We start from the raw sequence: 21,243 nt of genomic DNA, 5'->3' as shown, positions 1-21,243 counted from the left end.
TGGCAACGATAAACTTGAGAAACTAAATCTGATTTTTGTGAAAAGATTTTCTTTTTCTTTTATCATTAATTTTGAATGATCTTGCTGGGATTCTTTCCTTGAATATCTTTAGAATGGTTGTTTTTCAACTTTATCGTTAACATCCTTTCTCAAATTGGATGATGGATCTAAAAGTCCAAGTTTGCTACAAAACTTTGTAAAAGGTGATCATGTCGTTTCTTTGGCAGTGATTCGGCGAGCCCAAATTTGCTTCATGAAGTTTTTGTAAAGGTAGATCGTGCTTTGTCAGCGATTCGAAAAACCCAAGTTTGATTCCTCAAGATTTTCTTCATAAGATCGATTCTTCGCTTTGGTGAAGAAGGCATCGATGTATTTGGTCATCTGCAAGTCATCTATGAGCTTCATTCTTATTATTCAAGCATCATGCTTTGATACCAAGTAAGAAAAACAAATAAAAACCAACAATGAAAAGATTTTTTTCATTAAACGTGCATAGTTTTTCACTATAGAAGGTCACCATGAGTGTTGGTTACATAATGCATAGAAAGAGTTTAAATAGTTAAAGTTCACAACGATAAACAAGGGAAACTAAATTTGATTTTTTGTGGAAAGATTTTTTTCCCTTTATCATTAATTTTGATTGATCTTATTAGATTCTTTCCTTAATTTCTCTAAAATGGTTGTCTTTCAACCTTATCTTTAACACTATAATCTTGGCAACAATAAATATAGGAAACTAAATCTGATTTTTGTGAAAAGATTTTTTTTTAATCATTAATTTTGATTGATGTTGTTGGGATTCTTTCCTTGAATATCTTTAAAATGGTTGTTTCAACCTTATCGTAGAACAAGACAAGGGTAGCATAATATATTTACTTTTCAAAAATTACTTAGCTTTTTGGATATGGACACTCTAAAGACGTGGGAAGTAGGATCAGGTGGACACTATCAGAAATCAAAAGAAAAATCTCAAAGTGCTTTCCTCTCACCATCATGTCTTAAAAGGAATGGTGTTCTTAGAGGTCAAAATACGATCTCTTCATATAACTCGGGCGAGCCGATAACTGTTGTTTAACATACAAAACGTTGGATCATTCCTAGAAGTTGCACATTGCCAATAGTGCTGGTCGTTTACCCAAACGAGTTAAACTTACCTTTTTGAAGCTCTCTCGCAGCTCAATTTTTGGAAGATCAACAGGAGCTGATTTTCTTTAAGGTTTATCTCTTCTTCTCACAAAACTCACTGCATGTTATATATATATATATATATATATATATATATATATATATATATATATATATATATATATATATGATTTTTGAATTTCTCCATCCAGATTTGAGCATCTTCTAGTTAAACCCACCCGAACATGGGGTGACTGTATTTAATCTGGCTCGAGCGCAGCCATAGGTTTCTTTAGCAGTACAAGGATATCCAAGTCAAAATAAGGAGGAAAAAACAAGGTCTAATGGTAGGTACTTGCTGCCTGTGATATAATTCTTCAACGGGCCATGTCAATGAGCCTTGGACACTCAAACCAGTGACCACTTATGATCTTCACCATCAATGGAGGCTGGAGCCACAACCCAGCCGATAATAGCACTTGCGCCCAGTGTAAAAGATGAGTCGGCAGCCTGAAACAGAGAGCCATCTCATGTCGCATGTCCCAGCGGCGGATCGGCGGATGTTGGATCACGATGACAGAGAAAATCATAGCATAATGCCGATAGCAAGTTATCGGTATTGATAGACGTCAGCATAAAGGCGCTTCTACCTTTACCCATCCCATCCCATTTCCACGAAGCTTTTTGCGGAATGCATTTCGGCGGGAAAACGGCGTTTTGATGTCTCCTTGATTATCAAGAACGAGACGGCCACAACGAGGTACTAACTGTAGCTTTGTATTGTCATAGTGAATCTGTAGATTTACCAGCAGTTACGACAAAATGGGAACTCGGTCGCTTTCCCCGGCCGCTCATCTTAAGCGCAACTCCAGACTGAGGGTCCAAGCTCCCTGTCTTTTTTGGTTTCTCAAGTTCCGAGTAGAAACAAGAGACAGAGAGTGCACGGAGGAGAGAGAGGTAGAGGCAGATAATGGCAGCGCCGCGTGCGTCCTCTTCTTTTCTTACTATAGCTGCCGCAGAGAGACTCAGAGAGGAGTGGAAGAAAGAAACTAAAAAAAGAGATCCGGTGCCGTCGATGGCAGCGCCGCGTGCGTCTTCTCTTCTCTTGCTGCTGTAGCTGCCGCTGCAGGTCTGCTTTTATTGCTACAGCGACCTGCACTCTGCCACACATACTCTCTGTCTCTGCAATTGGCTTCTCCCGGAGAAAGAAGTGTTAGAAATTCTGCAATTGGTATGTCATTGTTCCCTTATTTTGGCTTCCAGTTAACCTTTACATAGTTATGTGCGATTATCAGGAAAGGTTCTCGTTTTATTGTCTTTCTGAGGAAACGAGTGTTTGATGCCAACCTTTGTGCTTCTTTTTGCTTTCCTTTTCCCTTGGCAGAGCAACGCATGCCAAGTTTCCAACCTCTGGGAAGGTTGTCAGAAAGGCTCAGCTTGAGGCTGCTCCTCGGTCGAACACTTCTTATCAAGCAACCCTTTTTTATTCTTTTAACGTTGTCATTAGATGGCAAGGCTCAAGCGTTCAAAGATATGTGGTATGCTTTATCAGCTAACCTACTCTATGCATATATACGCACATACATTGTGTGTTTATATCATAACATGGAGTTAGAAGCCACGGTTTCAAACTAACCTATAGCTTTGATTATTGGAGTGTGGAAGCTCCATAGCAGGCTCCATATCAGACCTACCAGCTGGATTTCATTTTCTAGGATGGTGCGTGTGTTTTTTGAGAAATGGGGATCTTTTCTTCTAAAAGAGCATTCTGTGTTTGACAAAACATGGAAGCCCCGCTAGTTGTTTCCATTCCCGTCCGCGTTTATTGGCTACAAAAAAAAAAAACTGCAAATTCTATGCAATATGAAGCATTCTATCTGGAACAAGTTGTGAGGTATAAATTATGTCCTGGAAACTGCATGTTGTACAGTAAAATGGAAAAATTCGGCTTAAGATGAGGATATGTTCTGGTTATGCTATTCATTTGTCCGACTAAAATTATTTTTAACAAGTATTCTTTTGTCTTCAACACTAATAGTCCGGACAATTTTTTTACGAGTTACACGTTTCTTTTTATTTACAATGTGCCAATATTTATTTTGATGCATACTTTAGTGCATCTTGTACAGCATATCCCGATCGAATTTGCAAGGGAACTTGGAAAATTGGCACCTAGCACAGAGTCTACAGTAACTTTAAGTCTTTAACACTGCGACGGAAGTACTCCAGGCGTATAGGTATTTAACATTAGACTTCTTCATAGGATAAGGTTCAGGGCATCTGTTCGTATAGTCACCGGTGGTTGGACCACGTTTTGCAAAGATAACATATGCTAAAAGCTGGAGACAAATGTATCTTCAAACTCAACAGCAAAAAGTCAGGCACTAATGCCTATATCAATCGCATGAGCCTAAACGCGGATGGTTCCTGCTCTGTGGGACTTGAGCCTGAGCTCCCTTAGATGCAATATTCTTTTGCAAAAAACTCATCTTATGTATACCTGCTTTCTGCAACACCCCTATAGCTGATGAAGAAATACAATCAATTTTCTCTTTCTTAGCCTGTGATGCTACAGTTACTGCTCTCTCTTTTTTTATCAGATAAACAAATAAACAATGGTATCACCTTGCCAAACAGGGCTCAGGATCTTTTCTTTCTTCTAACTTGTGTCATGTTCTTGAAGGATATAAAGTGGCATGAGCCCCATACAAATCATGTCTGTAAAATTTCCCCGTCAGTGGAATTGGTTCAATCTTCCGAAACATGTATAACGAAAATATGTGAGAAAGGATGGGAGAGATGATTGACATGCGAAAATAAAAGTTGTGTATGACAGAAGCTAATGAACTATAAGTTGTGTATGACAGATGTCTTCTTCATTGAACGGAAGATGGGAGGCCATAGTCAGGCTTTGCGTAGAAAATGGACCCTGAAACTTCTCTGCCCGTTAAGCTCAAACACGCAGACATCTCCTGCCTTCAAGTTATTTGCAGTGCAGAAGGCGTGCCAGCCAGTCCTTAGTGAACTTCTTTTTGTTGAATAGGCATATGCAACACTCCATTCCTTGCCGTCAGAATTCTGGAGTTTCAGCGAGCATGGCTCTTTAAGCAAGTATTCGTCTGAAAAGTCCTGGGGAATGTGCTGAAATTAAATAAGAAAAATGTGTAAGCTTTTGTCTCCTGAGATAAGTTTAAGCGTTGGCAACTTATACTTGGCTATACTGTGTGGAACTTTTCAAATTATTATTACAGATCATCAGTAAAATTCCGCTTCATTATCCTTTGTTACGATGCTTCAGGTTACTTAGCAAGAAATTTTCATTCACTAATGTTTAGTTTATTAAGGAACGGCCGTATGAACGTTGTGGGATATGTGAACCAAAGAAAAGATGCAAGAACACTAACCAAAACTTCATGCTTCAAACCTCTGATCTTCTTCATGAACGACGGCTTTCTAGTTTTGAATGAGTTGGCTGCATCCCGTGATTTGGCATTTCTAGAAGCCTCACCGACGTACACTTTTTTCTCACAGTTGCTGTGATCGAAGACCCGAGCCATGAAATTAAAGTTTCCGTAGTATTGAAAGACCAGGAAGTCTCCGATCTCTAGCCTGTGACCCATCACAAATTCCATCCAACTTTTTCCTGAGAGTGATACCGAACCATTGATCGTCTTCACCAAGTCCATGTGCCAGAGTTTACCACTATGGTCTTCCACTGTGGCTCTTTCAGTGGATCCATTAATTTTCAGATGGTTCAAGACAAAGGCTGGTGGGAGTTTCTGTAATGGCAGAGCAAAAGCATGGATGCCGTGAGAGAGAGAGAAAGAGAGAGAGAATGAGCTGCTATGTTACCTCGAAAGAAAATCTATCATGGCGAAGAGGAGAAAAAATGAATGGAACTTACCAGAGTCTCCTTATAGCCATCCATCATAACTTTGAAGAATTTCTTCGCCTTCCAAGGGCAGGCATCACAATTTCCTTCCATAGTTCTGCTCATAACAAAAGCACCACTTTGGAGCTTCAGTATCACGTCAACCACAAAATGAGGAAGGCAATAGAGGCACATGATGAGAAGCAAAAACACACGCACAGAGAGAGAGAGAGAGAGAGAGAGAGAGAGAGAGAGAGAGAGAGAGATGTCAATGACTCAAGGCATGTGTCAACAGTCAAACCACATTCGCTCACCAATTCTGTACTTACCATACAAGGTTTTAGAATGTGTCAGGTTGTAGTGAACCCATGAAACCGGAAGAAGAGTTAAGCGGGGGCCGGTTGCCATGTTCAGTTGGCAACCAATCAGAGTCCCGAAGTATATTTTCCACGTAAAACTAAAGAATGCAATCTTTATTTCAAAAAAAACATAAGAATAGGCTCAAAACATGTTTCTCTCAGGTGTGCATATACAATTTTATCAGCCAAAAAAGTTTCCGGCAATTAATTCGTGGATTTATACAAAAATCTAGTGTGCACATCAAAGCAGCATATGATATTTGTGTCGATTCCTGGCCTTGCAAATATGCAGATCACATCTACCTAGTTTGTTTTTATAAAATATCCAGTTGCTGATATGAAGGTTCAGCTTCAGGCCACGTATCCTGTTTAAACTTTAAACTGATCCTTTTGCAGTAGCTTACAGTAAGTTCGATTAAGCAGCCTTCAACTCAGTCGTCTGCAAACTACTCCCAACCAGCCTCATCCCTTCTTGCTTTCATGGTTCCAATGTTGATGGCACTGTTGCCTTCTGCAAAGTCATGAACAGTAGAGCATTTCTAGGTAACTCAGAGTCTCTTCAAGCTACTCTCGTATAATTAAGCCCACCCAATTCTTTTCCGTCTTCGGAAGTTGTATAAATAAAAAATTCTAAATGAAGAAACAAACCGATATCATTTATAGGAGCCACTGCAAAAAGGTGGCTTTACATATCAAGGACGACTTGCACTCATTTACAAATGTAACATGTTCTTCGCTTTAGCGAAGGCATATTTTTCTGATAGTCTTGCCACACATTCTATGGTAGGAAATTAAGGTATTGAATTTTCCGGCACATACCTGGAGTTAATTCCCAAGCAAGACCCTTTTGATTAAATTTGTGTAATTAGAAACCAGTGGAAAACCTGCAAGACTGCAACCGTTGCAAGCCTTAGTTTTGTGCTTCAGTCTTGCGAAACGCGCGCCCTTTTAAACTGCAAAAGAAAAACAATGAAAGGAGCATTTGTCATTTCAGAAACAATCGATAAAGTTCTAAAAGATAATTGGTAAAATATTGGCGTTTTCAACCTTACCGTTTACACCAGAGAACTAGTAATGAGGCCCTCCTCAATCAATATTGTAAGAGGTAATTGATATCATAAAATAATTTGAAGCCATTAAAGCGGACTCCATTTTTTATTTTTCGGGAAAAATTCCAGGTACCAAACTGAAAAGTAGGACAAATTTGAAAATTAGCACCATGTTGCAAGGTGTACAAGGAGGACACATTTCATCTGCCGAGTACACCATGAAAATCTTCTGGTCTCTCCGGTAAAACTCCTGCCGGAGGAACAGGCCCTCTTCCTTTTACTGACCGAAAAAACAGCTATTTACATGAACAAGATGAGACTCGCACGGAGGAGCAGAGCCTACAGTGTAGCCTCTGATATGGGTTCCAACTACTATCCTAGAGAACCCCGTTCCTTTAAACTAAGTATTTTCTAACTTCACAAAGGTAATGCGCATACATACCTCTAGCGACGGAGCTGCAGCGTCTACCACCATCCTCCTCCTGATTTGCGACGTACCTGGTTGTTCAGATCTCCGGCAACAGTCATCTCTTGTCCTCCTCCACAACCAGCCCTTCCAGCTTATGTAGCTTGACTGGATTAGAATTGCGCCTAGCTTCTCATGGCAACCTGTTGGTCCCTCTCAAACGCCCCATCTAAGGACATACTTTATGGAAGCAGGTGCACAAGAGAATCCCAGTTATAGCATACAGGTCTACAACTGCAGGAACAGATGCACATGAGAAACCCAGCTATAGTATCCATCTGCAACCATGGCTTACCCACACAACATGGTAGTGTCGCAAAAATGGGTCTGCCATGGTAATAAGAGGTCTGCCGACTGCCATTTATAGTTCCAAAACATCTGAATCTGATACTATTCTGTGTGTCACTCCGAACCAATTTGCACCTCCATCTTAGATACTTCAAGTTGATGATATTAACGCTAAATTTGACACCCTTATGCGTGCATGACATAATCTGGTGCTATATCGTCATTTCATCGGATTATGCAATTCAGAAGAACCATTTGGAGGAGCAGTTGAGCGGCTTCCAAAAGCATGGACTCAGTTTATGGAAAGTGGAAAGGGAAGCAGAGGAGTTTCAAGTGAATGGGTACTCTGAGATAGAACAAGAAAAGTTTCCATCTAATCAATGTATGCGATTAGAAAGACAAGTGAAGCTTCAATTTGGCGGCCCATTTTTGAGGCAGGAACCTCAACAGCAGGTCTTGTATGTCTGGATCTACAGATATAGGTTTTACCTTTCACTAAGAACATCAACTAGTAGGCTGCTTTTATTGTTGCCATTGTGTGTCAGGTGAAATACAAAAAACATAGGGGTGTAAAGAGTTGTTGATTTTGATTTATAATGCATTTAAAAACATGCTAGCGGCGGCTTCACCACTCTTTCAAGCTTCGTGGTGGACATTGCTACTCTTGTGAAGGTAAATAGTTACTTGTTTAATTTGATTTATAACGAACATTAAACATGCTAGTGGCGAACGGCTTCACCAGTTGATATGTGTTTCATCTTTCAAACTTCGTGGTGGATGTTGCTAATCATGTGAAGGTGGAGCCGGCAAAGACATCCCTCCGTTGAAGGCTTGCCTGCAAGGCCCTGGCGTCTTCACTGGTACGTATCATTATCAGTTACATACAAAAGGGTATCAAACATAGGAAAAAGGAGGAATAGTTATCCAAGGAGCTGTCGTTCAATTGGACTTGTGGAGGTCAGACTGTAGAACCTGAAAATTTTCTTCAAGATTAGGCCACTCAGGAAAAAGAAATCAAGTCATGAAGCACACCTTTAATCTTATTTAAGTTTTGCTTCTTCTCATGTCAGAAATCTAGTCAACCATGTCCTTTTATTGCTCAAGTTTCTCCATAGTTTTTTTTCCTCATAAGAATTGGTGGTCAGAACTCCCTGTTGTCTTAAAAAATTTGGCAGCAGCAAGCAGGGTCCCGCACAACTGCTTCCTTTAGGCCCAACTGGGCACCTCACTCCAGTGACACCAACTGCCATGAAAAGAGAGAGAGAGAGAGAGATGATACCAGACTTTCACAAGTCAAAAGGAGTTTACTAATCCAATGCAAATGGAAGATCATGGATCCACATTTTGCATAGTCCTCTTGCAGGTCGCAAAATGCCACACAGAGGCACTAAAACAGGTCAAATGGTATGAGAATGCAAAATCCAATCAAACTCTTGCTAACCTCCTTTATATGTAGGATTTTACAAAATATACAACACTCAGATGCAGAGATACTCATAGAGGTAATATACAGCAGCAAGCTTTTGGTTGCATTACTGACAGGAGCTTGGATTGTAACTCGCATGCATGACGCATTCATGTTGCACTGTCACCAAAGATATGAACATTGAATTCGCGCTCTCTGTTTATTAACTCAAAATCGCAGACAGGCCTTTTCTTCAAGTGATTTTCAAGAGAGAAATGTTGCCACCCAGTGGTTAGTGCTCACAATCTAATGTTGCATTTGACGTCCACAGTTCCACTGCATACCATGCTGGTTTCGAAGCTTCACCCAATTTTTTGCTAAGTATGCAGATGAAAAGGAAAGAGGAACTTTCTGCATCAAGCGAAACGAAGAGATCAGCAACAATAACTTGACGTCATTTAGGATCATGAAAAAAAAAAAGAAAAAGAAAAGATTAACGGCAATGGACAAGTATCCATGCCGTCTAATATGGATCAATCTTCATATTGATGACAGTAAATCTGTATGTCTCATGCTTGCAGTCCAAGGCACTCAGGTAGCAGTAACTGCAACACTGCTTCAGAAAATCACCTAACGTTACATGCTCGTCCTTTTGGCTGTAGTGTGGCGTTTTACTGTACACTAATTCTAAATGTGATCAAGCATTGCTCCATGTAAAGGGACAGGTTTCTACAGCATTGTTTTGTGCATTTTCCAGTATGTGAAATTTAGAAAAAGAAGGACGAATTTACTCGATAAACAAGAACATGCTATTTATACAATAAACATACGATAAAAACAAGCACCAAGTAGCACCAATGTCATGATGAACAGATAGACCATACAGTCAAGAAGCTTTGGAGAACATAGAGATCCTTCTAAATGGATGGACCTTCGCCAGTTTGAACAATCCTGTACTTTTTCGCTCCAAAAGAAAAAATAAAATTAAGACAAAGAAGAGTACAAAGGGAAAGTAAAGACTCCCCGTACTGTAAGTTTGTAACCTCTGGGTTCTGTCACCAACTTCTTGAAAGTAGGGCTAGCACTTAGCAGACTTGAACGAAGGAGCTGCATCCCAAGCGTTAGATGATGCAGATCTTCCCTTTTCCTCCTTATGAGATGGTTAGAGCGTGTATTCTCCATGGTCTTGATGATGAATGAAGTCAATACTAGGATTTCGCAGAAAAATCACCACTATTAGGTCCTTTCCGGCAGGCGCCTTTGTAAAAAAAATAGTGACCGTAAAACGCAATTCCCCCTCATATCGGAAAACCAAAAAGTCCCCTGTTTCCAAGTCATTCTCTCAACAAATTTCTCCCACCCTTTTCTGATCATATCATTACCATTTACCAGCCCCAAAAATTTCAAAGCCCCAACATCTACTGAACTGGTCTTTTACCACCGCTCTTCCTGATTCCTAAATTGCAAGATGCTTCATAAAAGCAGGTGGAATTCTCTGTCACAGCATGCAGTTACCAACATTTATGATCAACCTAACCACCCACTAGCGGCTCAAAATTCAAATAAATTCATTCTAATAGAAATATAGAATGGCATAAGGAGAATAAAAGAATGAATGAACAGTCGACCAAAATGAAGGACTACAAGGAATCGAAAAGCGGAACCCTAGGTAATCCATGAAACGCACCAACCACTAGAACAATAAAAAAATACGTATGTCTTTGGTAGGGAATTGACCGGAGATTCCATAAAACTTAAGTCCTAAAAAACCATTCCCCTTCTCTTTGTTTTAGGAAAGGATAAAAAAGATGGACAAACCAGGAAGTGAAGCAAAAAACTAAAAACAAAGATACTACTAATAAGAGAAAATGAGTAGGCATAGCAACTTAAAAGATTGCAGAAGAAGCAAGCAAGATAATAACGTGGTGCAAGCACTGAAAAGGAAGAAAAAACAAGAAGATGAGGAATGATTAATCTCAGAACGGAAAGAAGAAAATGATAGAATCATCACCAGTCTCTCTTTAAAATCTCCAATCAGCACCTTGAAGAAGTGTGGCTTCTTCCCTGAACATCCTTCGCCTTGGGTTCGATCTTCCCCTCTCTACCGTCTGTGCTTCGTTCTTACAGCTCAGGAGGAAAGGGGCGGCCAGAGAGCACTGTCCCACCACCCTCTACCTCTGCTTCTGCCTCTCTCAGTCTCTTGCGCTGGAGCATTTCCTCACATGCATCATCTGTCACAGAACACGAAAAGATGCATTCTCAGTTCACACCGCAAGATCAAATCGCCGTCAGGATTCCTGACTGCACGGAGATGCAGCCGAACACCATGAAAATTATGATAGGCCAAACTTTTACGATAATACCATGTCAGAAGCAAATTTCTTTGTGAATCATCTGACATACACTTGTATTTTTCCTGATAATAAAAAATATTGAAAGAAAGAACTTCGTGTTAAACTTCTGCTAGAAACTCAACGACAGAAACCAAACTAGAGAGCGTTGAAATCCCATCGATGTCTCTGGAAATAAACTCCATGCATATCGGAAGACGATCGAATCTGAACAGATTAAGATGAACCAGCACTCACGAAATGCAGATACATCAAATCTGGAAACTATTGGGAATAGCAGTCATATTGAGGCATTCAAAACGATGTAAAACTATTTCCAAACCTATAGGAGAAATCAAAGGACACAGCAGCAGAGAAAAGATATATAAACCTTCTCTGGTACAATTAGAATCCTATCTCTCTGGTCCAATGGTGGGAAAGATCGAAAGGAATTGCGGCCTCGGGATGCAGCTTATCTACATTCACTATTGCTTAACGAAGATTTTTTTCCCATGGATTTCTCAAAGGTCTCCTTATATTCGAGCGGGTTATATGTTTAGGCATCAATGGAAAATGGTGATGTTGAAATCTCTATGGATATCAGATCCCAATATTAGAGGTCCAAGGTGCAAAGCTGCCGGTAGAACATATTTCGGAGACTCAGTCTGACAATATCAAGTTTTACATTATGATATTTGGGAGAACACAGAAATGCCAGCACGCTAACTCATGCTCAACTTGTATGTGAATACATCCACGGAGCGTTGCCAATGATTATGTTCAAATGCTATCTAAAACACATTGATATTATCTATGGATTTTTGCCACCGAATCGTTGGAGACAAGAATCAGAACCTTCTATGAGATGATTCAGTTAAGATCAAGAAAGCTATTACTGATAGGTATGGAGCTGTTATTGATCCTGATAACACAACAAATAATAGAAACAAAGCAGCAAATAGTGAAGAACATCAGAACTATTGTAAAATCGCCTAAAATCAAGGATCAATGACCATTAGTAACATCCCTTATATCTATGAGGGACTTTATCTACTTGGATATCAAGGCTAAGCCTTCCATGGTGAAAAAAACGATGCATGATTAATGAAAATAATCATTTTATTTCGCTTATTTTATTTTTTTCAACATGGTATTAGAGCGGGGCTTCCTGAAGAAAAACTTGTGTCCCAAATGAAGGCATTTTTTGGATGATGGAAAACGATCACCGACTTCTTCACCAAAGCAATATTGACTCTATCCAGTTTTACAACAAGACGCAAACTGAGACTTAGCAATGATGAAGGCATTGATGCTGCGCATGGGCTCAATGAAAATGGTAAGTCATATGAACAGCGAATGAATACGTTCAAACGCTGTTCGAGTGATCCTATATAAAGATGCAGATCTTTGTTGACAAATATTTTTCTTCATACTGGTCGATTGTTTCAAATGATAAACACTATCACCTGGCACTTTCATATTTGTATAAAATTGAACGTATATACTTACAAACACTGGGATGTGAACAGAAAATAGCTGGTTCTTAAATCCCATACTAATCATGTGGGATTTAAGGACTACTTTCTCGAGTTACTTTCTGTTTGCATCGCTAATGTGAAGCATGCGTGAATTAAGAACTCTTTCTCGAGTTGCTTCTGTTTACATCCTGTAAATATGCTAAATTTTATAATAATATGAAAGTGCTAGGTAAAGATGCTAGGTGCCAGTTAAGGTTTATCATTTGAAACAATCGGAAGAAAAATACTTGGCAAAACAGACCTGTATCTTTATATAGGATCACATAAACAGCATTTGAACATATTCAATGGCAAAAAGTCACAGATAATAACAATGTCTTTTAGATAGCATTTGAACATAAGCACTGACAACGCTCCACTGATATATGATCGTCATTCTGTCAATTAAATTGCATACAAATGTTCATTATGTTCCGTCCCGAAAAATGTGGACATTGAATAGGTTCTTTCCTGCTATAAATTCAAAAACACAGACATCTCGTTTCTTCAGGCAATTTTCTTCAAAGAAGTTGCGCCACCCAGAACCCATTGATCTTCGCATACGAGGCAATGCATGAGCTCGCTTGGAGTTGATACCCATCATGAATTTAACGGGCCATTGCCTATCATCAGGATCCTCAAGCTTCACCTGACAAGTCTTATTTGGCAAACTTGCATTTGGAGCGTCAGCTGGAATATGCTGACAAAAGAAAAAACATACAACAGTAGTTTACAGATCATTTGATCAAGAAAAAAAAAAGAATAGATAATGGGGAATGGTAGACAAAATTCCTGGTTAAATTAATGTTGAGCATAAGAAAGCAACTGTAAGCATTCCCACACGTAACAGGAGGGAAGGAGGAAGACCATCACCATCACTGTGTCAGTGCAGTGAATGCTTACCAAAATGAAATTGAAAGAAGACAGCCACAGGAATTGACGCTTACCATACGATATGAGTCGCTTTCTGTCACCATCTTCTTGAATGTTAGTCATTAGTGAAGATGCAGCATCCCATGCTTCCGTTCTTGTGCATTTTTCTTCCATGTCCACATCACAACAGACTGCCAATGCTCTTCATCAGCAATCAAATCCGCAGTGGGAGTTGCAGGAGACTCATCAACACATTGAAGCTTCTCACACGAGCTTCTGTCGAAGATGGTGACTGTAAAATGCAACTCTCCATCATATCGGAAAGCCAAAAAGTAACTTGTGTCTAAGCCATTCTCCTCAACAAATTCCTTCCATCCCTACTCAAATATTATACGGTCACCCACCCTCAACAATTTAATATTCCAAGATCTACCAGAATGGTCTTTGACAATGGCTGCTCCAGATTCACCAACTCTCAGATGCTTCACAAACGCCGGTGGAATTTGCTGAGAAGAAATAACTAGAAAGCTTTATAATCTCCTGGAATGGAACTAGTAGCACACCTACCGAACTGAAACTCTATTCTAGGCAGGGGCAGAGCCAAGATTTCTTGCTTGGGGGGGCCGAGCTGTCCACAGACAAACCATAATACGCACACAAAAAAAAACATATGTATAATCAAAATATCTAGAAAATATATACATATATAATATATGCTTCTCATGTGTCCAATTTCTCTATTATTACACTTCTTATCTCTGCCTTAAATAAATACTAAAAAAGTTTCCATGAAAGAACATAATGAAAGAGGGTTCCCCAGCGTATGTGTACACTATAAATGTCGGTGTTTTGTGTATGTGAATATTGACTTTGTTTTCATATCTTTTCTCCTTAAATGCTAAGCAAAAACTATTTCAGCAACCAAAAAATAAACACAAGTGACTATCCACAGAATGTGTCGCACAGCATGATCTGCAAGAAACATTTTCCTCGTATTGCCTAAAACAATAATGGCTGTTCCTCTCATGCCCACAACCGACAAATTGCCTAATTCAATTAGCACCAAGAATAGAAAATGGCTCACAAAACAGTCTATAAACAAGAAAGAGAAGCAAAAAAGAACGCAGAAGAGAACCCAAAGGCGGCGAGGGCTAAAAGCCGAAATATGAGAGTTCAATGTTGTTTTCCAGAGGCTGATGCAGTGCCACGGATGTTCATAGAAAAAGCCACACTTCTTCAAAGAGTTGGTTGAAGATTTTCGCGAGAGCTTGGTGATTGTAAGGACATGATTGTAAGGACAAGAATGGAGACAAAAGAAAAAATGAAAAAGAGATAAAAACAGATAGGAGGCAATCCAGAAATTGAGGAGTAAATTAGTAAACAAGATGAAGGAATAACAAAACAACCACAAAACAATCACCAAGCTCTGGTAAAAATCTTCAACCTAACTCTTTCTATGAACATTCTCCTCGTTAGCCTTTAAAAAACAACATGGAACTATCGTTTTTCACCTTCTTACCCTCACCTTTTTGGTCACCCTCGCCTTTTCCGACCAACTGTCTCTCATGTCCGCTGGGGTGGGGTGAAGAAGAGGAGAAGGAGGGGAAGAAAAAAAGAATGCCGCGCGTACAACTGTTCATTTTTTTGCCGTCGAGTAGCTTTCGCTCAGCAGGTGTACGGTGGATGATAATGATATGACCGAAAGAAGAATCGGCGCGCGAAGTGTTCATTTTTTGTCATCGAGTAGCTTTCGCTCAGCAGGTGTGCGGTGTACCGCCGTTAATCCCATGATAGTGATGATGACCCACTACCGTTTGACTACAGGACCATTCCTTCCTCTTTATCCGGCGAATACCTTTCGTCGGCAGGTGTACGGAGTATACCGCCATTTGTCCATGATGGTGGTATGGAAACTGAGAAAAGCAAGAGATTCTTTTGTTGGCTACACGGAAATTGACATGTCGAGCTCGATTAGGTGCCGTTGATGGCAGCTAGGATAACACCTTTTTTTCAGTCGTGGAATTGGGTACCCACAAGGCAGTGGCGATCCCATCCTTAGAATATTTTTGAAACCTTTTGGTAATTGTCGATTGTTTGTTATTTTTTAGATTACTGCTTCCTTCCAAGTTTTCCAAATTCCTGGCTCACTCGGTCCTAACTTGGGCGGTTAGTGAAGGAAAGAAAAAGGAATATCTTATAATCTCTCCTCGTGATTCATACCTTAAGCTAACCGAAGCCAGTAATACCAACGAAATGGGAATTCAGTTATCACGGGGACAAGATGTCCATGCAGCTAACAAAGGCAGAAAAAGAAAACAACACGGAGAGACTTTTTTGATGGCATGCGGGTGAGCTCGACAGGCGCGATAAATGAATACCACTCGAACACTTCTGACAAAAAAAATGTATTTTCATCATGAAAACAAAAAAAAATGAAAAAACATTGAAATGTACATAAAATCCCACCCACAAGAATTTGATTTTTCAGCTTCAACATGAGACGTGCATAGCTAGAAGTAGCATGCTGCAACCTAAGATTCCAATCTGAGGTTGATTTTTGAAGTCTCCATCCACCATGACTTTGATATCGAATAATGCACGCAGAGCCAGGATATCAGGGTGCTCTGGTGCTGCTGGTAGAGTAGCCAGGAATACAAATAGTGTCAGGAAAGAGGTTGCTGGGGGAGCAGGACCCCCATCATCATTTTATTTATCAACAAAATTCATGCACAGAAAAAAAAAAAAAAAGGATCCCAAAAAGGTGATCTATACAGATTCAAATACCATCCTTTGTACACCATTCTGTTAACGCTAGACCAAAATTTTCAATGAGGATCATCATTGCCTACCAAAATCTCCATTTGAAGCTCAGCGCCTAGATTTGGCAGATTAGGTTGGCCTTGATTTTTGACTTCTCCTCCAGTTCATGTTGTTGGTAACGATCAAAATGCCGCCAGTGATGTCGTCATGGTATCATTCTGCAATTCTCTCTTTACTGCAGAGAGGCACTCCTTCAGTATATTGCCTTCCTTTGTCATTAATACCTGTTCCCTCCCACGAAACGCATGCATAGATGGTTAAACTTTACAAAAGAAAGCGAATCACTTAAATAACATTTGACATATTCATCGGCACTGTTCTATTGATATATTCATATGTTTTAACTAATAGCACTTTAGATAACGATACGGTATTGATGCTTCATTACCGTTGTGTTTGAGCTTAGCATAAAAGACGTTGATTCTTCTCGTCTGGAAAAACATGGACTTTGAATACATTATTTTCTCTTATAAGCTCAAAAACTAACACATCTCCCTTCTTCAAGCAACTTTCAACAGAAAATTTGCGCCAACCAGCACTTAGTGATCTTTGCACATGATCTCGGCCATTACGGGAGAGCACGGTCTTCATGTATTTAACAAACCACTGACGACCAACCGAATCTTCAAGCGTCACCCAACATGATTCCTTTGGCAAATTTGCCACTGGAAAACCACCAGGAATATACTGAGAAAACAAGAGGGGTTAGCACCCGTTGGTCAGAATCATTTGATCATGAGAGGAAAAAAGGTCAATAAAAATTTGTAGGGAACATTCAACGATAAACTGTGAATGTAAGACAGCAACTCCAAAAGTTCTCCATATAAAAGATGCAAGGGCCAAATTATGAAGGAGGAAGGCCATCTCTGAGTTACTGTAGTGAACGTTACCAGAGAATAACGGCGATTCGTCATCACTATCTTGAATGATGGATTAGTGGTCTTGAATGAAGATGATGCTGCATCCTGTGCTTTGATTCTTGGGCACCTTTTTTCCGTGAACTTCTCACATGAGCTTTTGTCAAAGATAGTGACTGTAAAGTGTAAGTCTCCATCATATCGGAAAACCAAAAAGTCCCCTGTTTCTAAGTCATTCTCCACAACAAATTGCTTCCATCCCTTGCTAAATATCATACCATTATCCCTCCTCAACAATTCAAAATCCCAACACCTATTGGACTGGTCTTTGACAACAGCTGCTCCAGATTCCCCAACCATTAGTTGTTTCAGAAATGCCGGTGGAAGTGTCTGCCAGCAAATAACTGGTGAGTAAGATTGCATAATGGAAGACAACAAACTAATTCATCTTCACAAAATCCAGCATCTCCACATCCTTTATGCATTGCATGATCCAAGATAACCGCAAGACCATGAATACTAGAACATAATAAAAAGCCATAAGAAATATTCAATCCATTCCTTCCCCATGGAAAGAATACAAATCCATGGACTGGATCATTCATAGGTTGTTGGTTGAAGCTTTATGTTAAGCATGAAGAACAGGTGCAGATTAAACAAAAGAGAGAGAAACACGAATAAATAGAGATGTGGCTTAATTAGCAGTATTCTCTCCCCTAGAAAAATTATGTAAAACATTGAAATAATTAAAAATGGGAAACAAGACCAGTTATCCAGTTGCCAAGCAGTTATCTCAAGAAAGAATGGATGAATGTTCACTAATGTTGAAGAGATCAAAACAGGTGGTCTAGCAGCATCCTGCTCCCAGAAAAATTATGTAACGTTAAGAAATCACAAAAGAATGGGAAATAAGACTAGCTGTCAGTTGTCGTGAAGCAGTCATTTTAGCAAAGAATGGATAAATATTCATTAATTCTAAAGAATAGCTCCAGCATTTGTGATACATCATGGTCTCCTCCATTCAAACTTGTAAATCTCCAAAAGCCACGTTTCAGTAAGGAACATTCACCTGTTGTTCTGCCAACCTCTTGAAGACGAGGAATCAAAAGAAATTCATCTGATAATCTTGCCATCAAGGTAAAGTCGAGCATCGAAGAACTGAACAACTTAAGACTTGGAACGATACCTGCCATCTTGTTAGTTGTTACAATGCCAAAAACTAAGAGGATGGGGATCAAGCAGCCTCTGTAAAAGGAGGAGACAAAACTTCAGCATTTTATATAGCAGATTTCAGCACCATGACTGTCTGGCTGTTGCTTGTTGATCTGCTTATCTACAGTATATGTATTGCATTCATTTGGTGTTACTCAAATAAGTTACATGGCTCACTTGCTCAACCTCGAAGCAACAATAAAGACGATTATCCTCCAGACAGGAATACATGATTGCAGAGATCATCTTCCGTCACAAGCACGAGGCATATCTCAATCTCCACAATGCACAGCAGACTTACTAGGTGGCAGCGCAGAGTAAGTGATTAAGGTTCTTATCTAGATGGATATTCAATATTGAAACGTTTTTTAGGGGCATTTGGTATATAGGTGGATTAATATATATATTGTTTGAGCCTTGTTATGATACTATTATATAAAGAATCGCCTGAAGGGACCTGAACTTAGACGAATGACGATGCTATTGCTTAGAGAAATAACTCAACGATTGAGCGGTTAATGACCACATAAAGAAATTACATGATTCGTCTATCTAGATCTATGATTTATGCTAGTGCTATGTTTTCTTTAAGCAGTGCTATGATTCCCTAATCATAGCACAGGTTAAAGAAATCAGTGAACTGTAAGCTATCTGCAATATAGATAAACCATTACTCTGTTAGTATGTTTGTTGACAATTAAACGACATAGAGGAAAAAGGAAAACCTACTTATCCGTGTCGTAAAGACAACAATCCTAAACCAAATTAGTATATAATATTTTAAGAAGAAACTATTGAGCAGAAGGAAGGTTAAGGGGAAACGAAAACAAGAGGAAGCAATGAAGAAAGGAGGAGGTGGGGAGTGAGAGTGAGAACGTCGAAAGAAGACGAAAGATGACGAAAGAAGAAGAAAAGGCCATCACCAATCTCTCGCGGAAAGCTCCAATCAACACTTTGAAGAAGTGGGGATTCTTCCACAAGCATTCCCTGCACAGCTGTCTCTTGTCAGCGTCTGCTAGACGACGTTGAACTCCCATACCCCAGCTTCTGGTTTTCGGATTCTCGGACCAGTTCTTCCTCTCCTCTGGTTCCACCAATAAGACGGAAGAAGAAGAAGCAGAGGGAGAAGAGGAGGAAGGGCCGCCCTTGCGTTTCATCTTCACCTTTGAGTGATTGTCACGAAGCGGTGTGCAGTGCCCCCACCACCCGCTTCTCTCTCTCTCTCTCTCTCCCCCTCACTCTCTCTTTCTCTTCTTAATGCACCATTTCTTCTTCATGGTCAGACGAAATCCATGGTGGATTAATGGTGGTGGCGAAAACTTCCCCGAAAAGCTAATGGATTCTGTCGTTGGCATCCGCAGAGTCAAACTCGTTCGGGTCCTGTTGACGCTTGATGCATTAGGGGAGAGGACTTTCACACCAAAGTGTCGCTTTTTAGTTTTCTCCATAATGATACCTATATTTTAATAAATTTACTTCATTTCGAGTTTTGATTCTTGAAGCTCATTCACCCTTCCGTCCAAAACTTCGGCTGCTTAGTATAAAAGGAAACAAAAAAAAAAGGAACTTTAAATCCTTCTTCATATTAAAAGTTTAATGAAGATTAGGGTTGGACGAAAAATACAAGCACCGAAACTCTTTTTGTAGTGCGTGAATTGTATATTTATTTTGATGAAGAAACGTAAGATTTAATTACATGTACAAAAATAATGAAGTATGTTCTTGAAGTCTCTTTTACAGTTCTTGGTTCAAGTCACCCTCTCTCTAAATATTTAAAGCATTAACATGCCATTCTCATATATCACAGAGTGATTAAAAAACTATGTAAAAGCCTTTTCTCCTGCACAAGTATCCTAATTGTTTAAGTGTATTGTACTGTTGTTATGATGATTGTTTCAAGTCACACAAAATGTTTTTTAGTAAAGCATGAATGATGAACGATCTTTCTTTCCAACAACTTTCAACCCTCGATCATATCTTGCAACTACATGTAAAGGAAGTGAAGGGTCGAACACTGGTGTAGGAAGTGAAGGGTCGAACACTGGTGTGTGTGTCTAAGAGTAGACATGTAACGCTCCAAAAGTTTAGTATTTAAAGATTGTGAAAAATCTTCAAGGACTTAAAAAATTAGTAATTGATGAGATTTTTGAGGCTAGAGCCGAAACTATTAAACCAAGAGCTCAAACATAGGAATGAGTCAGGTTGTTACAAGCCAGCTCGAGCCTCTGAGTTGTGGGTGGCCAAATTTTCTTGGCATCAACTTGATTTTCATGGGCACTACTATGTCTCCATACCAACCACATATAAATGCTATATTATAAACTCAGACTTTATAGCCGTTAAAGGAAAAGAACAAGAGAGCTTTCTAGTTATTGCTGGATGAAAAGGACTACACTGTTTCAAGGCGAGCTCTCACCTGCACGAATGACAAATTAATATCAGAACTTCAGAAGGCGTAGAAAAGAATTTTACAAAGACACTCATCCTAAAAATGGAGACAGAAGATCAATTCTGTCTTCTTAAAAGCTCTCTAATACAAGGCTCTCCTTATGCATCCCTTTGTCAAGAAGTTTCTTTTCCATGTTAAGATTTTACAGCTCCTGAAGAGGTAACAAAAACACGTTCAGCTTTGAATATGCTAGACTTAACCAGATAAATTAAATTTAAGAATTTCTTTGTTCTCCCACCTGTTTTCTATATTTTTTATATTTCTGGAACAAGGAATGTATATTTAATGAGACGCTTGAGTGTCTTGAAAACTGTGCTGTAGCAGCCCCTACATCAGGTGGTATACGACTGACAACTATAATGGCGCATTTAATTACTTCGGGTTTGAAAACCATGAATTTTTTTTTATTGATATGACAAAGGATCTGTGATAAAAGTTATGGTGCATCAAACTAATTAAGAATCTGACATAAGGTTCATATTTAAGATTCCTATTTTACTTCTTTGCATTGAAACAAATGTAAGATATAAAATAAGAGGAGAAAGGGTCTGATTTTAAATCCACTGTTCTTAAATAGAATGCCATCAAACACTCCTTAAATCTCCAGTTTTTTCTTGTTCTG

At 39.4% G+C, this 21,243-nt stretch overlaps 1 protein-coding gene and 2 long non-coding RNA genes across 4 annotated transcripts; all 3 read right to left on the bottom strand.

Moving 5' to 3' along the window:
• Positions 1-3,781: 3,781 nt before the first annotated feature.
• Positions 3,782-19,554, bottom strand: LOC116253196 (uncharacterized). The gene is made up of 10 exons (XM_050077595.1): positions 19,096-19,554; positions 16,994-17,350; positions 16,511-16,790; positions 13,469-13,575; positions 12,975-13,110; positions 10,689-10,794; positions 5,760-5,771; positions 5,030-5,114; positions 4,530-4,904; positions 3,782-4,266 (listed from the first exon to the last, which is right to left on the bottom strand). The coding sequence occupies exons 1-10, from the start codon at positions 19,327-19,329 to the stop codon at positions 4,030-4,032; spliced, it is 1,929 nt and encodes a 642-aa protein (XP_049933552.1). The 5' UTR covers positions 19,330-19,554; the 3' UTR covers positions 3,782-4,029.
• On the bottom strand, positions 8,443-11,704 carry LOC116252419 (uncharacterized). 2 transcript variants are annotated; one of them, XR_004172162.2, is made up of 3 exons: positions 11,285-11,704; positions 10,575-10,794; positions 8,443-8,974 (listed from the first exon to the last, which is right to left on the bottom strand). It is a non-coding gene; the product is annotated as an uncharacterized LOC116252419 (long non-coding RNA). The 2 variants fall into 2 exon arrangements; XR_004172161.2 differs by lacking the exon at positions 11,285-11,704 and adding an exon at positions 10,927-11,268.
• LOC126409994 (uncharacterized) lies at positions 12,735-15,231 on the bottom strand. The gene is made up of 2 exons (XR_007573176.1): positions 13,358-15,231; positions 12,735-13,110 (listed from the first exon to the last, which is right to left on the bottom strand). It is a non-coding gene; the product is annotated as an uncharacterized LOC126409994 (long non-coding RNA).
• Positions 19,555-21,243: the final 1,689 nt, after the last annotated feature.

Source organism: Nymphaea colorata, chromosome 4 (assembly GCF_008831285.2).
Source record: "Nymphaea colorata isolate Beijing-Zhang1983 chromosome 4, ASM883128v2, whole genome shotgun sequence".
In the NCBI taxonomy this organism is placed as follows: Eukaryota; Viridiplantae; Streptophyta; class Magnoliopsida; order Nymphaeales; family Nymphaeaceae; genus Nymphaea; species Nymphaea colorata.
The sequence above is the reverse complement of the archived record's forward strand: the minus strand, read 5'-3'. Positions and strand labels throughout refer to the sequence as shown.